The sequence below is a fragment of the Silurus aristotelis genome (genome assembly GCF_946808225.1).
Source record: "Silurus aristotelis genome assembly, chromosome: 5".
NCBI lineage: Eukaryota > Metazoa > Chordata > Actinopteri > Siluriformes > Siluridae > Silurus > Silurus aristotelis.
The window spans coordinates 24,619,236-24,640,472 of NC_139578.1; the positions used below are offsets into that span (position 1 = coordinate 24,619,236).

The following is a 21,237-nucleotide window of genomic DNA, read 5'->3' on the forward strand; positions in this document are numbered from 1 at the left end:
ATATACTTCTATGTTTTTAAGCTTGTGTTTGCAGCAGGCATGCTTGTATCGAATGTGTTTAAATGCTACTGGGTCGAATTACAACACACTTTTGTCAGTGGTGACTGTTACAGAGCTCACACAACTGTCTAACACTGTGAAATGCTAAATGCACTATATGGCCAAAGCTATGTGGACAGCTGACCACCACACTCATGCTTTTTGAACAACCTGTTCCAGATGTAGTCCTCCTTTTGCTTGCATAATAATCTACTGTTCTGGGAAGGTTTTTCACTAGATTTTGGAGAGTAACTGTAGCGATGTTCTCATTCATCCACAAGAGCATTAGTGAGGCCAGACATTGAGGATTGATGTAGTGCAAAATGGCCTGGAGCACTGTTTCATCCACAAATTGCCCCTGCCCCCTGAGTGTGTAGGACGCATTTACTTTCTCCTTGTCAGTCAGAGGTGAATTATATAACAGTGTGCAGTTAACCCTTTTCCAAGTGCATTCAGCCACCCTGTGAGTTAGCATGAGTCCAGTGCAGATCACCAAGCACACAAACATGCACACACTAATACACATTTGGAATTCTGGATTTGTTTATTAAAAGTAACAACAATAGCAAACAATATGAACAGGACTTTTTTAATAACTGAGATGATGCATAGCATTTGGGATTTCATCTTCCTTAACTTTTTTTTTTATTGATTTTAAACTGTATTTTTCACCCAAAATGCAAGTGTGTGTATGGTGTGTACTTGTGCATTCACATGCAATTTTGTATCGTCTGCAGGCGTTCATCAGTCTGATATGAAAACCAATCAGATGGAAACCCAAAAGTGTAGCCTAGAGCCAGGGCACATTGCAGCTACTAAAGCCACAGAAGCACATCAAGACAAGCAGATCTTCTTACAGGTATATAGACCAGATAGAAGTTTATAATTTTTTGTTAAAAATGTATTTTATTAGAAATGTAAGGCTGGTCCCTTGTACATCATTAAACCTTGCAAACAATGATGTATATACCTAATGAATGCTTTAAATATTTGGTTTTTTTTCCTGCTTATGTAAATGTCAATTGTGTCTTGGATATGCTAATTACTTAGCATAATTCTTAACATTACATTTACATACATTTACTTGTTAGTACATTTAGACATTCTAACAAGCCACTTCAATTGTATTGCTACAAAATTTATCTCTGGGACTTGACTTGAATCTTCTTTTTGCTGTTGAGAACAGTAACAGCTGAATCAATTGATCTTTCTGACCTCTATAAACTGCTTTGCAACACCTCAGAAATTAGCTGACATCATCAGGGTGTGTGTGTGTATATGTGTGCCCTGCATGTGTATGTGGAGTTTTATTAAAATGAGGAGATCTGGAGTTATTCACACCTGCTGCCCAGGGAGTAGTAATACATCCAAGTTATTGACCTTTGCATTTCATTTAGAGTTGACCACACTGCAGTCCTCTGCACTGCAGTACGTTATGGGTGTGAATATTTTGTGCTGACTAGATGGATGTATATTCAGAACCTGCTTTAATCTACAGTACAGACCAAAAGTTTGGACACACCTTCTCATTCAAAGATTTTTCTTTATTTTCATGACTATAAAAATTGTAGATTCACACTGAAGGCATCAAAACTATGAATTAACACATGTGGAATTATATATGGAATTATATACATAACAAAAAAGTGTGAAACAACTGAAAAATGTCATATTGTAGGTTCTTCAAAGTTTGATTACTGCTTTGCACACTCTTGGCATTCTCTTGATGAGCTTCAAGAGGTAGTCACCTGAAATGGTCTTCCAACAGTCTTGAAGGAGTTCCCCGAGAGATGCTTGGCACTTGTTGGCCCTTTTGCCTTCACTCTGTGGTCCAGCTCACCCCTAAACTATCTCAATTGGGTTCAGGTCCGGTGACTGTGGAGGCCAGGTCATCTGGCGCAGCACCCCAACACTCTCCTTCTTGGTCAAATAGCCCTTGATGCCTTCAGTGTGACTCTACAATTTTCATAGTCATGAAAATAAAGAAAACTCTTTGAATGAGAAGGTGTGTCCAAACTTTTGGTCTGTACTGTATGTATAAATCAATAATTTAAACCCTACCCTGTGTTTGTAACATGTGACACATTTGAACACACTTTCATCTTAACTTTAGATAGTGATGTTAGTTTATTATACATCCATATGTATCCATAGAAAGCACATACAATGTGCAAGCAGAGGCATGCCTGCTACTTTTCTATTCTACTTGTATATTTATGTATAGGGCATTACCTCAAGATGAAACCGAACCTGATAAATAATAGCTGCATGCTTAGATTTTGTGCAGAACCAAAATGCTTTTATAACTGATCAAGATTGAAAAGACTGTTTATGGTCAGTGACTTAAATGGAAGAAAATTGTTCAGTTTAATGTAATGTCTTAGTGTTCACGTTGCTTTCATGTTTTCCTAAATACTATTTCCAATGAGACAGAGATCATACCTTGGTCATGTTAAATGGTATAACATCAATAAAATGTTTCATATAAAAACAAAATTTAAATACCAATACAAATACCCCTTGTTCAGACAAGCAAATAATTTTAAATCTGAAATGATTGTAAATTGCTGGTCAGCAAAATTGATCTGTAGGTTGGGGTTTTGTGCGTTTGCATACAGACGGTCCCTGATCTTGTAGGGTCAATTGTGTATAGCTTTTTAGCAGATAAAGAGAAAATTATGAGTAAATATGCTTCTAATATGCAGTATACATTTTACAGTAAAATCTTCCTGATGAATTTTTGTTCTTTTATTATTTAAAAAAAATGCAATGTTTAATTTGACATACAATTCTTTACAGTATATTTTTGTACAATTCAGTACAGTAACACATTATTTTAACCTTTTTTTTTTACTCAGTCATTTCTTGCTATTCATTTGTAGGTAGGTCAGAGGAGCTCTGGAGTAGCGCGTATACATAATGTGAACCTTCCATCCAAGCAGTCTGCAAAGTGGAAGCCTCCTCAGTCATCCCAAGGGACTTCTCAGATCACATTGTTGCAGAAGCCATGCTCTAAACCAACCTCCAGCATAAGTAGAGACAGCAAAGTTCAAATTGTTCACAAGGCACTGCAGAGCAAAGCCAGAAGGCGTTTCTTATACCCGCAGAAAAGTACTCAAAATCAGGAAGAAATGCCAGGACACACAACAATCCCTTCAATAGAAGGTAACCAACAGTCCAATGTGGAAATCCTCTCCCCCGTGCCTAAAGCTGTCCAACAGAGGCACTCTGCTTCAGAGGGGAACGAGCAGACACATCTGGAGATGGACTGGAACAAGACCCCAGATCCAACTAAACACGCTCTAGCACTAATCTCTGACCCCCAAGTTTGTGATGCCAGCCGTTTCTCACAGGAAGAGAGGATGTGTGTGTTGGAGGAGACTGCAAGAGCAAGGGCACTGGTGGTTACGATGGTTTATCAGGATGGAACCACACAGCTGGACCCTGAGCAGGTGGGCTGAAAAATAGACTGACTGTTATACCAGTTTTGCACTACTTGAAGAGGCCTGTCTGATACTATTTACTGCACACAGCCTTTTAACTCTTTGAAAAATGTTTCCCCTTTTTTGTATTTTAAGCTTCCATTTTGTTTTCATTCCTCGAACGAGTCTCAGTGATACTATTGGTTATTCTATTATATTAGATCTTACATGCTAAGGCATTAAACCTGCTTCTCAAATTGTATTGGCCAATATGATGCTCTGTAGATTTCACAATGGTTTTATTGTATATGGTACATACTGATTATATATTGGGAATAAGACCATTTCTTGGATTTGGCCATGCAAGTATGTGTTGAAGAAGCTTTTTTTTTTTTTATTGGTTTTGGTTTATGTGAGGCAAATGCACACTGCATTTATTTCCTTTAGAATAAATGTTGCTTATTGATCAGATTTACTGTGTTGCGTTTTGACCTGTGTTAAACAGAAATGTCCCCCTGCTGTGTGTGGAGTTTTGGTTTTGCTGAAGAAGAGTTTAGATTCACTTGTTCTGGAAGAGACCAGAGCAGCTGAGGAGAGGTTGCTGTTTCTGAGATTGGACCAGAGACCTGCCTGGGCTCAGCAAAACCCACAACACAACCAGGATCTATTCACTAGGTGTGTACACACACACACATACACACACACACACACACACACACACAGTCGTACAAGTCTGGAGTTCAGGTAATGCATTATTTTTGCTTTATTTCTGACAGATGGTTCTTGTTTATTTGTTCTAGAGAGATGATGTTGAAGATGGTGTGTGGAACACAAATATTGGTGTGTTATAAATCTAAAGACCTCCTCCGAACAGTGCTCAGGCATTTTAGCAAGGATCTGAGCTGGAAACAAGGCAAGACATTAACATCTGTTACACACACCATGACTGTTATACAGCTGGAGGCTCTTAGCACAGGTGTAGACTGAAGATTGAACAAATACCATTCTGCTTCATTTATTTTCCATCAGTTGCTGAATATTAACAGCCGATCTTGTGCATTTATCACTCGTCCACTCACTGTTCATGTAATCAGAAATACAAAGAGATTGAATTGTGACAAAACTCTGCAGCTATGTAGCGGTTTTCATGCTACAATCTGTAAGCAAATCTAAAAAAAAAAATAAAAAAAAACATTAAATGTGATTGGGAGCTGTGAATAACTATTAGCAAATATGTAGAGTATATTAAAATAAAGACATGGAAATATTCACCTGTAAGATTTCTTTCCTTTCCTCTTCAGAAAAATTAGCAAACGTTCATGCAAGAATTGTTCAAATAACTGCAGTAATATTTAGGCTCATTATTGAACTCATTTTAATCATTAAAACTCATTGTTTCTTTTTCCTTTTACCAAATGTTTGCCTCAAAGATCAGTTCCACGTCGCTTCCCTTTTATCATATTTATTTTAACTCGATAAGTCACGATAATTTGGCAGCGTTGTCCTAGCTTGCAGTGTTATGTAGATGACACTGAGATCTGTTATGTGGCTATGTGATCCATCATAAGGCTACCACCCACATCTCTAACAGCATGTGTTTATGGGTTATGAAGAATTATGGATGAACTGTTAAATAGAAGGTGAATGTTTGCTGAAAGCTTTTCTGTAGCATCACAACATTTTTTTCACTTAGAAGATAATTTAATTTGAAAGATGCAGAAACTCCAGTTTATGCTTTTATAATCTAATGCCTATGCAACTGCAGTTCTCTTGTCATTTAAATATCCATTTAAGTTAGTTGCCGGGACCTTCAAACACATTTATAGAGACATTTCAAACTGATCTGTTTCCCTACAATGGCTGTCTATCTCCTGAGTATTACCTCTTATATTTAAAGTACTTAAAATCTAATTAGTATCTCACAGATCAGCTAACAAAATCCTTTCCATAATTTCTGTGTCATTGTACTTTGTCTTCTGTCAATAATATTCAGGGTTGGTTTTTTTTTTTTTTTTTTACCTTTCTTTCTTGTTTTGAGCATTAGAAAGGCATACATATATATATATATATATATATATATATATATATATATATATATATATATATATATATATATATATATGATAAAATAAGATAAGATATACCTTTATTCGTCCCACAGTGGGATAATTTATTTGTTACAGCAGCAAGAAAAACAAAATGCAGATAGATAGATAGATAGATAAATAGATAAATAGATAGATAGATAGATAGATAGATAGATAGATAGATAGATAGATAGATAGATAGATAGATAGATAGATAGATAGATAGATAGATAGATAGATAGATAGATAAGGAAATATCTGTATGTACACTCTACACCATATGACTTAAAAGGACCTTATTCTGTTTGCTGATGGATAAAAAGTCGAATACACTAATTTAAACAGCATAATCTTTTAATGAATTATATTTATGGGGTGACAAAGATACCCTTACAGTGAGGAAAATAAGTATTTGAACACCCTGCTATTTTGCAAGTTCTCCCACTTAGAAATCATGGAGGGGTCTGAAATTGTCATCGTAGGTGCATGTCCACTGTGAGAGACATAATCTAAAAAAAAAAAAAATCCAGAAATCACAATGTATGATTTTTAAACTATTTATTTGTATGATACAGCTGCAAATAAGTATTTGAACACCTGTCTATTAGCTAGAATTCTGACCCTCAAAGACCTGTTAGTCTGCCTTTAAAATGTCCACCTCCACTACATTTATTATCCTAAATTAGATGCACCTGTTTGAGGTCATTAGCTGCATAAAGACACCTGTCCACCCCATACAATCAGTAAGAATCCAACTACTAACATGGCCAAGACCAAAGAGCTGTCCAAAGACACTAGAGACAAAATTGTACACGTCCACAAGGCTGGAAAGGGCTACGGGGAAATTGCCAAGCAGCTTGGTGAAAAAAGGTCCACTGTTGGAGCAATCATTAGAAAATGGAAGAAGCTAAACATGACTGTCAATCTCCCTCAGACTGGGACTCCATGCAAGATCTCACCTCATGGGGTCTCAATGATCCTAAGGAAGGTGAGAAATCAGGCCAAAACTACACCGGAGGAGCTGGTCAATGACCTGAAAAGAGCTGGGACCACCGTTTCCAAGGTTACTGTTGGTAATACACTAAGACGTCATGGTTTAAAATCATGCATGGCACGGAAGGTTCCCCTGCTTAAACCAGTACATGTCCAGGCACGTCTTAAGTTTGCCAATGACCATTTGGATGATCCAGAGGAGTCATGGGAGAAAGTCATGTGGTCAGATGAGACCAAAATAGAACTTTTGGGTCATAATTCCACTAAACGTGTTTGGAGGAAGAAGAATGATGAGTACCATCCCAAGAACACCATCCCTACTGTGAAGCATGGGGGTGGTAGCATCATGCTTTGAGGGTGTTTTTCTGCACATGGGACAGGGCGACTGCACTGTATTAAAGAGAGGATGACCGGGGCCATGTATTGTGAGATTTTGGGGAACAACCTCCTTCCCTCAGTTAGAGCATTGAAGATGGGTCGAGGCTGGGTCTTCCAACATGACAATGACCCGAAGCACACAGCCAGGATAACCAAGGAGTGGCTCTGCAAGAAGCATATCAAGGTTCTGCCGTGGCCTAGCCAGTCTCCAGACCTAAACCCAATGGAGAATCTTTGGAGGGAGCTCAAACTCCGTGTTTCTCAGCGACAGGCCAGAAACCTGACTGATCTAGAGAAGATCTGTGTGGAGAAGTGGGCCAAAATCCCTCCTGCAGTGTGTGCAAACCTGGTGAAAAACTACAGGAAACGTTTGACCTCTGTAATTGCAAACAAAGGCTACTGTACCAAATATTAACATTGACTTTCTCAGGTGTTCAAATACTTATTTGCAGCTGTATCATACAAATAAATAGTTTAAAAATCATACATTGTGATTTCTGGATTTTTTTTTTTTTTTTAGATTATGTCTCTCACAGTGGACATGCACCTACGATGAAAATTTCAGACCCCTTCATGATTTCTAAGTGGGAGAACTTGCAAAATAGCAGGGTGTTCAAATACTTATTTTCCTCACTGTATATAGTGTATTATATTTATAGTATGAACAGTCTTTATCTTTACTGTGAAGAGATACTGTGGCTGGTTATTGAAGACGTCCTGATCTGTCTGCTTTTTTCCTCAGTGACTGGTTGTCAGGTTTTGGATCCTCAGATTGCTGCCTGGTTACTAGATCCTGCTGATTCTGCTCCCTGCTTTCAGAACCTTTTCAACAAGTACTGTACTCATCCTACCACAAATACACCTGCACAGGCTGAGCCCAGACATAAGACGGTCAGAACACACACAGATGACTTTTTTACACAAAATAAACCTTAAACCACATCACCAGAGCACAGGCATGCGCGCGCACACACAAACACACACACACACACACACACACACACACACACACACACACACACACACACACACACTGTATATATATACACACAGGTACATATGCATATATAAAACACTTTTTCATGTTTTGCACTACACCTACAACCCCAGTTCCAAAACAGCTGGGACACTGTGTAAATTGTAAATAAAAACAGAATGCAATGATTTGCCAAACTCATAAATCCATGTTCTATTCACAATAAAAAATAAAAATACAAAAAAAGTTTAAGTTGAGAATATATACAATTTTAAGGAAAAAATAAGGTCATTTTAAATTAAATGGCTGCAACAGATCTCAAATAGGGCCAGAGCCATATTCACGCAGACCTTCTTCTTTGCATGATAGAGATTAAACCTGCATTTGTGGATGTCATGGCAAAATGTGTTCACAGACAATAATTTCTGTAAGTGTTAATGTTAAAAGTTAATGAGCCCATGCAGTGATTTTCATTACAGAAAAAATGTGTTGAACACTTTTGAACACTTTAACCAGACTTTTGTTGCTCCATCCCAACTTTTCTGAGACGTGGTGCAGCCATGGAATTCAAAATTACCAAAATTTTTTCTAAAAAAAAAAAATTATAATTCCACAGTTAAGACTTTTGATATGTTTTCTGTGTTTTATTGTAAATAAAATATTGGTTTATGAGATTTGTAAAGCATTCTTTTACACAATATTTTACAGTGTCACAGCTAATTTGGAATTGAGGTTGTATGAACGAGAATGACACAAACGAGTAAAACTCAATTATTGGTCAGTCTAATGATAGGTGAAAGTGATACTTTCACATGGCATGTAATTAAATCAAAAAGCACAAATATTTAAAGTGCATCGTGGGATGGTTAGAGAACATATTAGAAACCCTTTCTTACTGGTCAGTAATATGGCAATGATTAAGAGTACAAATTTGGCAAGTGCATGAAAATTATTTGAGCAAAAATTCCAACTAAAAATCATATATATATATATATATATATACAGTGAGGAAAATAAGTATTTGAACACGCTGCTATTTTGCAAGTTCTCCCACTTAGAAATCATGGAGGGGTCTAAAATTGTCATCGTAGGTGCATGTCCACTGTGAGAGACATAATCTAAAAAAATAAAATCCAGAAATCACAATATATGATTTTTAAACTATTTATTTGTATGATACAGCTGCAAATAAGTATTTGAACACCTGTCTATCAGCTAGAATTCTGACCCTCAAAGACCTGTTAGTCTGCCTTTAAAATGTCCACCTCCACTACATTTATTATCCTAAATTAGATGCACCTGTTTGAGGTCGTTAGCTGCATAAAGACACCTGTCCACCCCATACAATCAGTAAGAATCCAACTACTAACATGGCCAAGACCAAAGAGCTGTCCAAAGACACTAGAGACAAAATTGTACACCTCCACAAGGCTGGAAAAGGCTACTGGGAAATTGCCAAGCAGCTTGGTGAAAAAAGGTCCACTGTTGGAGCAATCATTAAAAAATGGAAGAAGCTAAACATCACTGTCAATCTCCCTCGGACTGGGACTCCATGCAAGATCTCATCTCGTGGGGTCTCAATGATCCTAAGGAAGGTGAGAAATCAGCCCAGAACTACACGGGAGGAGCTGGTCAATGACCTGAAAAGAGCTGGGACCACCGTTTCCAAGGTTACTGTTGGTAATACACTAAGATGTCATGGTTTGAAATCAGAAGGTTCCCCTGCTTAAACCAGCACATGTCCAGGCACGTCTTAAGTTTGCCAATGACCATTTGAATCATCCAGAGGCGTCATGGGAGAAAGTCATGTGGTCAGATGAGACCAAAATAGAACTTTTGGGTCATAATTCCACTAAACATGTTTGGAGGAAGAACAATGATGAGTACCATCCCAAGAACACCATCCCTACTGTAAAGCATGGGGGTGGTAGCATCATGCTTTGGGGGTGTTTTTCTGCACATGGGACAGGGTGACTGCACTGTATTAAAGAGAGGATGACCGGGGCCATGTATTGTGAGATTTTGGGGAACAACCTCCTTCCCTCAGTTAGAGCATTGAAGATGGGTCGAGGCTGGGTCTTCCAACATGACAATGACCCGAAGCACACAGCCAGGATAACCAAGGAGTGGCTCTGTAAGAAGCATATCAAGGTTCTGGCGTGGCCTAGCCAGTCTCCAGACCTAAACCCAATAGAGAATCTTTGGAGGGAGCTCAAACTCCGTGTTTCTCAGCAACAGGCCAGAAACCTGACTGATCTAGAGAAGATCTGTGTGAAGGAGTGGGCCAAAATCCCTCCTGCAGTGTGTGCAAACCTGGTGAAAAACTACAGGAAACGTTTGACCTCTGTATTTGCAAACAAAGGCTCCTGTACCAAATATTAACATTGACTTTCTCAGGTGTTCAAATACTTATTTGCAGCTGTATCATACAAATAAATAGTTATAAAATCATATATTGTGATTTCTGGATTTTTTTTTTAGATTATGTCTCTCACAGTGGACATGCACATTCGATGACAATTTCAGACCCCTCCATGATTTCTAAGTGGGAGAACTTGCAAAATAGCAGGGTGTTCAAATACTTATTTTCCTCACTGTATATATATATATATATATATATATATATATATATATATATATAATTTTTTTTATTTTTATTTTTAAACCGTGGTGTGAGATTTATTTTTTGTTATTACTTTTACTTCAGTAACAACATCAGCATCTTTTTAGCTATTGTAATTATTGTCATGTAAATTCATTATTTTTGTTTATTCCAAATTGAATTCAGGTATCCCATGTGATCTTCAGCCTGTCACGACTACACAGGGTAATGGTAGAACTTCGGAACAAGCTGGAGGTACATTCTTTTGACCCAAAATATAATACAATATAATACAAAAAAGAAAAACATTATTAAACATAATTTTGCCATTGCTTGTCTCCCTCTGTAGACGCAGGGTCTGTGGCAGCTCTACTTTTGCGTTGAACAGAAGATGATTCCAGTTTTAGCAGGTACAAACAGTTTTTCCATGTACAGCATTTGGCAGATGCCCTTATCCAGAGCGACTTACAATTTATCTCATCTATACAACTGCGCAGTTCAGGGTTTGGGGCCTTGCTTTTTTAGTAGTGCTGGGATTTCAACTCATGACCTTTCGATCAGAAGTCCAAAATTATAACCACTGTGCTACCACTGTGATACTCTCTATAGGAGGTGTCTGCTACTTAAAATTTGGTTCTACTTTTAGATCTGGGCAAAAGGAATTTAAGAGTGCATATAAGTAGTAACGATTACAGTCTGGTGCATTTATCTTCATTAATACAGTATCATGTAAGGAAGTTATTTATAATGGGATATATGATGCACATTTAATTACTCTGAGTAGATACTAACTCCAGTCTAGTTTACCTAAGTGCTTTCTATATCTATTTCTCTTAGCTATGGAGAGCCACAGGATCCATGTGGACAGATTTGCCCTAAAGAAGACATCGGAGATGCTGGGGGTAATAGATTCTGTGTGTTTATGTAGGAAAGTAGGGGTTTGTCAGTACCCTTTTTACATTGTATTGCCTTTGGGATTTTAATAAAAGAAATCTCAGACAAGTGCTGTAATATCTAGCACATAGTGTGCATGTACAGTGGAGAGAGAGAGGGTGGGGGATGGGGGGTCAATTGTGATAAAGAACGCTCTCGAAGGAACATTCTGCCCCAGGGAGGTATGCTGTAAATTTAATATTGATGCCAGGACCTGCTACTTTTGGCACTTACCTGTTCACAGAGTACAGTGTGACCTGCCTCCCTCTTTCTGCCTCTAAAATTATCCACCTCCTTTTAACTTTATCAGAGATCTCTCTCTCTCTCTCTCTCTCTCTCTCTCTCTCTCTCTCTCTCTCTCTCTCTCTCTCTCTCTCTCTCTCTCTCTCTCTCTCACTCTCTCTCTCTCTCTCTCTCTCTCTCTCTTTGCTCTCTCTCTCTCTCTCTCTCTCTCTCTCTCTCTCTCTCTCTTTTGCTCTCTCTCTCTCTCTCTCTCTCTCTCTCTCTCTCTCTCTCTCTTTTGCTCTCTCTCTTTCAGACTAAAATGAAGCAGTTGGAGCAAGAGGCTCATCAAAGTGCTGGTCAGAAGTTCCTGGTGTCCAGCAGTTCCCAGCTGCGACTGGTCAGGGTTCACAAGACAAGCTGTGGTCAAATGTTAATAGTATTTATAAAGAATGCGAGCCATGTATATGTCTTTGTTAGATACATATGTCTCTCATGTCTCCATACTTACATTAATTCTACCTGTCGTCAGGTTCTGTTCGAGAAGCTTCGCCTGCATGAACGCTGTGAGAATAAGAAGCTCCCCAAAACCATGCTCAAACAGCAGCAGTCCACCTCAGAGGCTGTGGTATAAACACTTCCACACAAACGCAATCTACAAACTGCAGTCTAAATGAACACCCCTGAAACACCCACACCACCCTACTATGATTTGTTTATTCGGGTAATTTTCACAATAAAATATGAAGGCCATGCTTTATCATGAGGCAACACAAAGCAACTACATTTTTCATCGTCTCTTCAAAGGAACTGTTTTGTTATTGCGTGATTTATTTTGAAAAAAATTCTGAGGATATTCAAATGATGCTGAATATAATGTTTGTTTTTGTTTTTGCAGATCTGTTGGTAGAGAAATTGTAGAGATGCCAAAAAGATAAAGATTTGATTGTCCTGCCTCATTATGCAGAATTTCTTTTTCCTGAATACGCCCATATTTTAAGCTTAAAGCCATTTACACTGTAACGGTTTCTGTGATTTATGGCTTTTGTACTTTGGTATGTTCAACTTAAAATAACACAATGACTGTCAGTGATGGCTTTAATGTTAAATTCCCATTTCACATGAATGCTTTAGAAGGATTTATGCTCATTATTTGCACCTTCAATATGCAGTCTGATTTTAAATCTGTAATCCCAAAATATATTTTGTGTCTTCCCAAAGGCTAAACTGCATGTTTAGTTGCTGCTTGTTATGGGTTATTAGTTTCAGCTTTATGTTCAGGGCGTGATGGATGAAACGATTTAGTTGTCATGTCAAACTTTTCACTCACCCCTAAAAGCCCTGCTCTGTTTTATGTGACTTAAATTCTTAAGTCAAACATACCAATACTAACTAACAAAAAAGTCTTGGCATTTTTCCATTTTATCTCTTTCTTTGACTCTTACAGCTCTTAAAGCTCCAGGACCTGCACCCTCTTCCCAGAATTGTTCTTGAATACAGGCAGGTGAGTGTTTGTATGGGCCTTCGGCTCAGATTGAGTGCTTTTGCCCTGTGTGTGTGTGTGTGTGTGTGTGTGTGTGTGTGTGTGTGTGTGTGTGTGTGTGTGTGTGTGTGTGTGTGTGTGTGTGTGTCTGTGTGTGTGTGTGTGTGTGTTCCTTTACAACCTCCAGTCTGTGTGTAACCTTTTCTCGTACTTTTGGTTTTCCTCCATAGGTTCACAAGATCAAGTCTACATTTCTGGATGGGATTCTGTCTTGTATGACAAAGGTTGTCCAACTGATAATTAAAAAAAAGAAAAAGAAATTGAGGCCTCATATTGACCTAATTTATTGGTAGCCTTAAGAGAAAAAACTCCTCTTGTGCTCTCTAAGCACTACAATATCAGCAGTAACTCTAACACCTTACCAACTGTTTTCTCCAAGCTGTAGCAATCAAATTTATCTCTTTCTGTCTGCTATTTAAAAAATACAATATTGTAAGTGTAAATCAAGTGTAATATTCCTTTTATTGCAATTTACTTCATTGCTTTTTTGTTCTTTTAGTTATTTATTACATCTTGCAATTATTGGATTAAGGGTTTTCCCCCAAAATATCATAGTTGTAGTAGTAGTACTAGTAGTATATTTTATCAGCAATGGCAAATCGTTGTAAAGTTGATTAAATGTACCAGAAATATAAGTTTAGCTGTAGCATATTGTAGTGTATTATCTGCGTATTCATCTATTGTGCTCATAATCAATAAGTTGTGAATCAACATGTATTTAAATATATATGTAGTTATTAAGCAAATGCACCTCTCCAGAGAGGTTTATAAACCTTTCAGACAGCTTAAAGCATAGCATAGTGTGCACATAGTGAAACTGTAGGAATGTGTACTCTGATGGAGACTAATGCAGGTTAGTGTTTTGGAGTGGGCTTGGTGCTGACTCACAAAATTAACATTAATGCATTAACAATACATAAGGCACTAAAGATGAATTCAGATCTAAGTGTGTACATTATAATAAAAAATTCAAACCGAATCCATACAGAAGTAAAATTGCTCCCATTTTGAAAGACATGGTGCTGTTTGGCATTGTTTCATTGCTGCATTATTAATTATTAAAATTTACATTTACACATATGCTTATATGTATTTTAAAATCCAATCTCATTGTTTACAGATACTGATTTTTATTATTTAATTTTCTACATACACAAGCAACACCAGATAGCACAGTGTGACAACTGTAAGATTATTAGAAATACTAAAATCAGTGTGCCTTAATTGGTCAAATGAGTCTTGACTGACGCTAATGCTGTTTTAATTCTACTATTCATTTTTATAATATTAAATTGACTTTTGTTTTCTTTCTCTTTTTTTGGACCCAGACGTTCATCTCCTCCACATGGAATCAGACAAGTACTGTGAGTGGTCGACTGTCTGCCAAACATCCAGTGAGTGTTCTCCATTCCTTGTTTATCTAATTTATTTTCCTTCATCATTCTTAATACTCTTTCCTGCTTACCCTTTCTTTCTTTTTTTCTTTTTATGACCACTGAGTTTCCTCTTTTGGTTCATGCACAATACAGTATGGTATATATATATATATATATATATATATATATATATATATATATATATATATATATATATATATATATATATATATATATATATAGATGTTGACTGAGTCATTGGTTTTGCTGATAAATTGGCAACGATAGTTGATTGATGGAACGTTCTTCTATCAGCAAAAATCAATACCAATAGTTTTTCCGGGTTTTGGTGGAGAAGGTCCACTGTCATTACAAGAGTAGCCTCTAGAGGCGAACGACTGAAGCTGACTGATGCTGTTTGTTTTACACACACGCATGCCTAACTTGTTTTTTTTTTCTTTAATGCCTGCACTTTTATAACCTCTCCAATCACTCAGCTTTTATGAACACCCTCATTTTTTGACTGCAGTGCCGGATTTATGGACACAATTTGTGCTCCAAAACCTTTTGTGATTGTGGTCTATTGTAGTTTTGTCATTCTTTGCTTTTTATTTTTGTAACAGTGAAGCAAAAGTGATTAAAAGCCCCAGTATTGTTCTTCTACTTGCTATACATGACTTTAAACAATGAAGGTGTGAAAGACTGTAGAAAATGACAAAACTCATTTACATTTACAACTTACATTTACTACAAATTATTTTCTCTGAAGAGAGAGCGTTGAAAATCTTCTATAAATGTGTGTGCAGGGTTTGCAGAGTGCATTGCACTTCTGCTTCGATGAGATTGTCAGAATCTAATGTGGGTCTTGTAGAATGTTCAACTCTCCTTCGTGTGCATGTGTGTGTTCGAAGTGAGTGGATCGATAGCTCATCTCTCATGTCGTTGTACAATCGAATTTTGGCAAGCTGAGATTGACCTCTCTCTCTCTCTCTCTCTCTCTCTCTCTCTCTCTCTCTCTCTGTCTCTCTCTCGCACACTCACTCACTCACTCACTCACTTACACACACACACACAGAGCGGAGTCAGATATCCACAAAAAGCTCTTCTTTTTAATCTGGCAAATGAATCCATTATTTGCTTGCCACTCTTTCCATGCAGTGTGATGTTCATGTCTCTCATGTCAAAGTCTGTTTTGCTTTTGCCAGCTACAATGTATTTTAGTCTTCATTCTCATGCTGGAGTTTAATCAGTGTCACTTTACAAGCTATCATTTCTCTATTGAGTTACATTCTAGCCTGAAAGACCTGGTTTTGTCATAACTGAAAAAATCGATTAATAGTCATCTATTGAAACAGCAAGGTTTGAGCAGTCAAAATGTATAAATTGATTACCTACCTTTCACTTTCATATTTTCTTTTACTTATATCATAGTGTGATATCTTTGTTTAATGGAGATTTTAAACTATACAAAATTAAGTCTAAAATCCTGTTATACCAAACTTATAACAAAATGGGAGAAATGTGGACATTAGGGGACATTTTTGCTTTTTATGCATCTGCTTTTCTCCAACACAAACACAAATGGGAAAGTACAGCATATTGCATCTCCTCCTCTGCCTCCTGCAGTTTTCTTGTACTTCCTCATGCACTTTCGGCTGACGTCTCGGTCACTGCTTCAAACAGAGAAACACACACAGGAAACTTTCATACACACAAATAGAACGGGCTGCTTTCATATAGGTTTATTTAAAGCACAGTGTGTGAAAATGCAGCAGCACATCCTTCAGACTTGGAAAGAAAACTTCTAAGGGACTGGTGTCTTTCACCAACCACAGTCAGTTAAGAGGAAAGAAAACCTTCCCCCAGTCACACATGAGCACAAGTCACTCACACACAGATAAAATGCACCCACAAACTTCACATACAAACCAAATGAGTTGTTTAGATGCATTTAGAAACTTACCAGATTGTAATTACATTTTTTTGTTTTACTGTGTAAAAAGATTCAATTAAAATTGAAAATTAAATTGTGTGCTTTATCCTATTAATAACCAAAATAAATGAATAATGCAGGAAATATTAAATATGCTGTACAAATGAGGCCTTTTTAAAAGTATTTATAGGTTCCTTAAATAGCTTTAATTCAAACTAAGTGACCGAAAACGTAATGTCTCATAAAATATAATAAAAAAAAAAATTATATTATTTGTGCAAGTGGCTGAAGCTTTGTGACTTTTTTCGAGAGTGAGAGAGCGATAAGATTGAGCACGTTGAGCCTGTAACATTAGAGAGAACAGAAACGAACCTGTGTCTCGGATGTTCTATAATAATACAATTACAAATTAACTGTCAAAACGCATGTTGTTATTAATTAATGAATGAAATATTGTAATCACGTTTATGTAAGGGGAATAACACATTCCAGACCATGCAGTTGCACAAAAGTAATGCAAATATGAGGTGACACTGGTGCACTATGCAGGCGGGTCATGTCGCATCAGGAATTCAGAAATGGGGTGTAATAATGATAATAATTAGGTTTAAGTGGAGCTGGTGGTTAACCCAGCCATTAGGGGGGCACAAGCCAGTGTACTCTTAGTGCCGGTCCCAAGCCCGGGTAAATGGGGAGGGTTGCGTTAGGGAGGGCATCCAGCGTAAAACATGTGCCAAATCAAATATGCGGATCACAAATGAGAATTTCATACCGGATCGGTCGAGGCCCGGGTTAACAACGACCGCCACAGGTATCGTTAGCCGACAGGGTACCGGTGGAAATTGGGCTACTGTTGGCCGAAGGAGGAGAAGGAGAGGAGGAAGGCGTCTACAGAGACGGCAGGAAAAGGAGCAGTGTAGGAGAGTAGAGGTTCGGGTTGGTACTTTAAATGTTGGTACTATGACGGGTAAAGGGAGAGAGATAGCTGATATGATGGAGAGGAGAAAGGTAGATGTGTTGTGTGTTCAGGAGACCAAGTGGAAAGGGAGTAAGGCCAGGAACATTGGAGGTGGGTTTAAACTGTTTTATCATGGTGTGGATGGGAAGAGAAATGGTTTAGGGGTGATTCTGAAGGAAGAGTACAGTAAGAGTGTAGTGGAGGTGAAGAGAGTTTCTGATAGGGTGATGATCGTGAAGGTGGAAGTTGAAGGGATGATGATAAATGTCATCAGTGCCTATGCTCCACAAGTTGGCTGTGAGATGGAGGAGAAGGAAAGATTCTGGAGTGAATTAGATGAAGTGGTCGATGGTGTACCTAGGAAAGAACGATTGGTGATTGGGGCAGACTTTAATGGGCATGTAGGTGAAGGGAACAGAGGTGATGAGGAGGTGATGGGTAGGTATGGTTTTAAGGAGAGGAATGTGGAAGGGCAGATGGTGGTAGATTTTGCTAAAAGGATGGAAATGGCAGTGGTGAACACGTATTTTAAGAAGAAGGAGGATCATAGGGTGACGTATAAGAGTGGAGGAAGGTGCACACAGGTGGATTATCTTCTGTGTAGGAGATGCAACCTGAAGGAGATTGGAGACTGTAAGGTGTTGGCGGGGGACAGTGTAGCTAGACAGCATCGAATGGTGGTCTGTAGGATGGTTTTGAAGGCGAAGAAGAAGAGGAGGAAAGTAAGGTTTGAAAGAAGAATAAGATGGTGGAAACTGAAGGAGGAAGAGTGTAGTGTGAGGTTCAGGGAAGAGGTCAGACAGGGGCTTGGTGGTGGTGAAGAGGTGCCGGATGATTGGGCAACTACCGCAGGAGTGATGAGGGAGGCAGCTAGAAAAGTACTTGGTGTGACATCTGGAAATAGAAAGCAAGACAAGGAGACGTGGTGGTGGAATGAGGAAGTGCAGGAGAGCATTAGGGGAAAGAGATTGGCAAAACAGAAGTGGGATCGACAGAGTGATGAGAAAAGTAGGCAGGAGTACAAGGAGATGCGGCAGCAGGTTAAAAGGGATGTGGCGAAAGCCAAGGAAAAGGCATATGAGGAACTGTATAAGAGGTTGGACACTAAGGAAGGAGAAAAGGATTTATACCGATTGGCCAAGCAGAGGGACCGAGCTGGGAAGGATGTACTGCAAGTTAGAGCAATAAAGGATGGAGAGGGAAATGTGTTGACTAGTGAGGAGAGTGTGTTGAGAAGATGGAGGGAGTATTTTGAGCAGCTGATGAATGAGGAAAATCAGAGAGAGAGAAGGTTGGAGGATGTGGAGTTGGTGAAGCAGGATGTAGATAGGATTAGTAAGGAGGAAGTGAGAGCAGCGATTAAGAGGATGAAGAATGGAAAGTCGGTTGGACCAGATGACATACCGGTAGAAGCGTGGAGATGTTTAGGAGAGATGGCAGTGGAGTTTTTAACCAGATTGTTTAACAGGATTCTGGAAGGGGAGAGGATGCCTGAGGAATGGAGAAGGAGTGTGCTGGTACCGATCTTTAAGCATAAGGGAGATGTGCAAACCTGCAGTAACTACAGGGGAATTAAGTTGATCAGTCACACCATGAAGTTATGGGAAAGAGTAGTGGAAGCCAGGCTGAGAGAAGAGGTGACCATCTGTGAGCAACAGTATGGTTTCATGCCGAGGAAGAGCACCACAGATGCCTTATTTGCTTTGAGGATGTTGATGGAGAAGTATAGAGAAGGACAGAAGGAGCTGCATTGTGTATTTGTGGATTTAGAGAAAGCGTACGACAGGGTGCCGAGAGAGGAGTTGTGGTATTGTATGAGGAAGTCAGGTGTGTCAGAGAAGTATTTGAGGGTGGTGCAGGACATGTATGAGGACAGTGTGACGGCAGTAAAGTGTGCAGTAGGTACGACAGACTGGTTCAGGGTGAAGGTTGGACTACATCAAGGATCGGCCCTGAGCCCTTTCCTGTTTGCAGTGGTGATGGACAGGTTGACGGACGAGGTCAGACAGGAGTCTCCCTGGACTATGATGTTTGCAGATGATATTGTGATTTGTGGTGAGAGTAGAGAGCAGGTTGAGAAGAGCCTGGAGAGGTGGAGATATGCGCTGGAGAGAAGGGGAATGAAAGTCAGTAGGAGTAAGACAGAGTACATGTGTGTGAATGAGAGGGAGGGCAGTGGAGTGATGCGGTTGCAGGGTGAAGAGGTGAAGAAGGTGGAGGAGTTCAGGTACCTGGGGTCAACAGTGCAAAGTAATGGAGAGTGTGTTAGGGAAGTAAAGAAAAGAGTGCAGGCAGGGTGGAGTGGGTGGAGAAGAGTGACAGGAGTGATTTGTGATAGAAGAGTATCTGCAAGAATGAAAGGGAAAGTTTATAGGACTGTGGTGAGACCTGCGATGTTGTATGGATTAGAGACAGTGGCATTGAGTAAAAGACAGGAGGTGGAGCTGGAGGTAGCAGAGCTGAAGATGTTGAGGTTTTCGTTGGGAGTGACGAGGATGGACAAGATTAGAAATGAGTTTATTAGAGGGACAGCACATGTAGGATGTTGTGGTGACAAGGTGAGGGAGGCGAGATTGAGATGGTTTGGACATGTGCAGAGAAGGGACATGAATTATATTGGTAGAAAAATGCTGAAGATGGAGCCACCAGGTAGGAGGAAAAGAGGAAGGCCAAGGAGGAGGTTCATGGATGTGGTGAGGGAAGACATGCAGGTAGTTGGTGTAAAAGAGGCAGATATAGAGGACAGGGTGGTATGGAGACGGATGATCCGCTGTGGCGACCCCTAATGGGAGCAGCCGAAAGAAAAAGAAGAAGAAGAAGTGGAGCTGGTGGTTGTCTTTGTCAGTCTAATTTAATAATGTGGTTTGGAGCAGAGCTCTATGTGGTGTTTATCGGTGCTAGTTATTGTGTAGTGTGAGTCATTCTACGAACCTGCTAGGAACTGCCACACTTTCAGGATCAGGCTGCACTGTCTACAGCTGCTCCTCTTAAAACCTGAATTATAGCTCTTAAGCTTTCCTGTGCTTGTTTATATTTTAACACTGTGCAGTAGATTAGCATTTTCACACTTCATTTTAGCACTCCCATGTTTACAGTGTATAGGAAAGTTGTGTGTTTATTTAGATGTGTTTGCGTTCTTGTGACTCTGTTCAGATTAAGAGGTCAGACAAGAAGCATCTGTAAGCTATCTCTCAGCATTACGCACCCCCATTCTTATCCTCATATATCCTCACACACTCACAGGTTCAAAAATCCTTCATTTTACACACACACACACACACACACAAACACACACACACACATGCGCGCAATTCTCGTGAAAGCCATTTACTCTGCTTTTCTGTAGCTGTAGTCAGCACAGTCGTTTTCCTGCTGCCAGCTTCTGGCTCGATGTACAATGCATTAGGTAGACGTCTCTGAAACGCTGTCTGTATCATCAGCACTCGCATTAATAGTGAAGCTCAGTGCAGTCGGCTACATACAGCAAGGTGTGTGTCTGTGATATAAATGGTGGGTGGGGGGTGAAGATGTCTACATATCAATATAGAAAGAATGAGTGTAAACAACCTTTTCCCTGTAACATTCTACTAATTGTTTCATTTTGAGTTGTTTCTCCAACAGTAGCAGACTTTGTATTGCTGCTTAGCTGAACACAAATTTTCAGCTACTCGAAGAAAAGCAATTTCTTAATTATATCTATAAATAAATCTTTTAAATGTAGGTGCTGCCGGTCCTGTTCAGTGCGTTTAATCCTGTCTGTGGTCTAGCAGGTTTT

General features: G+C 39.0%; 1 protein-coding gene across 6 annotated transcripts in view; it reads left to right on the forward strand.

Annotated features, from left to right (window-relative positions):
* Positions 1-21,237, forward strand: part of poln (polymerase (DNA directed) nu) — a gene marked incomplete at its 5' end in the record, with an annotated part of 56,567 nt that overhangs the window by 3,388 nt on the left and 31,942 nt on the right. For all 6 annotated transcript variants that reach the window (XR_014533642.1, XR_014533643.1, XM_083541410.1 and 3 more), the window contains 13 exons: positions 777-898; positions 2,922-3,491; positions 3,967-4,136; positions 4,262-4,374; positions 7,662-7,810; positions 10,684-10,752; positions 10,847-10,907; positions 11,335-11,399; positions 11,969-12,052; positions 12,185-12,280; positions 13,100-13,156; positions 13,366-13,419; positions 14,524-14,589. Coding sequence is in view for 4 of the 6 variants with exons in the window: in XM_083541410.1 (XP_083397536.1) it covers positions 777-898; positions 2,922-3,491; positions 3,967-4,136; positions 4,262-4,374; positions 7,662-7,810; positions 10,684-10,752; positions 10,847-10,907; positions 11,335-11,399; positions 11,969-12,052; positions 12,185-12,280; positions 13,100-13,156; positions 13,366-13,419; positions 14,524-14,589 (1,676 nt within the window). The remainder of the gene's footprint in view (positions 1-776; positions 899-2,921; positions 3,492-3,966; positions 4,137-4,261; positions 4,375-7,661; positions 7,811-10,683; positions 10,753-10,846; positions 10,908-11,334; positions 11,400-11,968; positions 12,053-12,184; positions 12,281-13,099; positions 13,157-13,365; positions 13,420-14,523; positions 14,590-21,237) is intronic.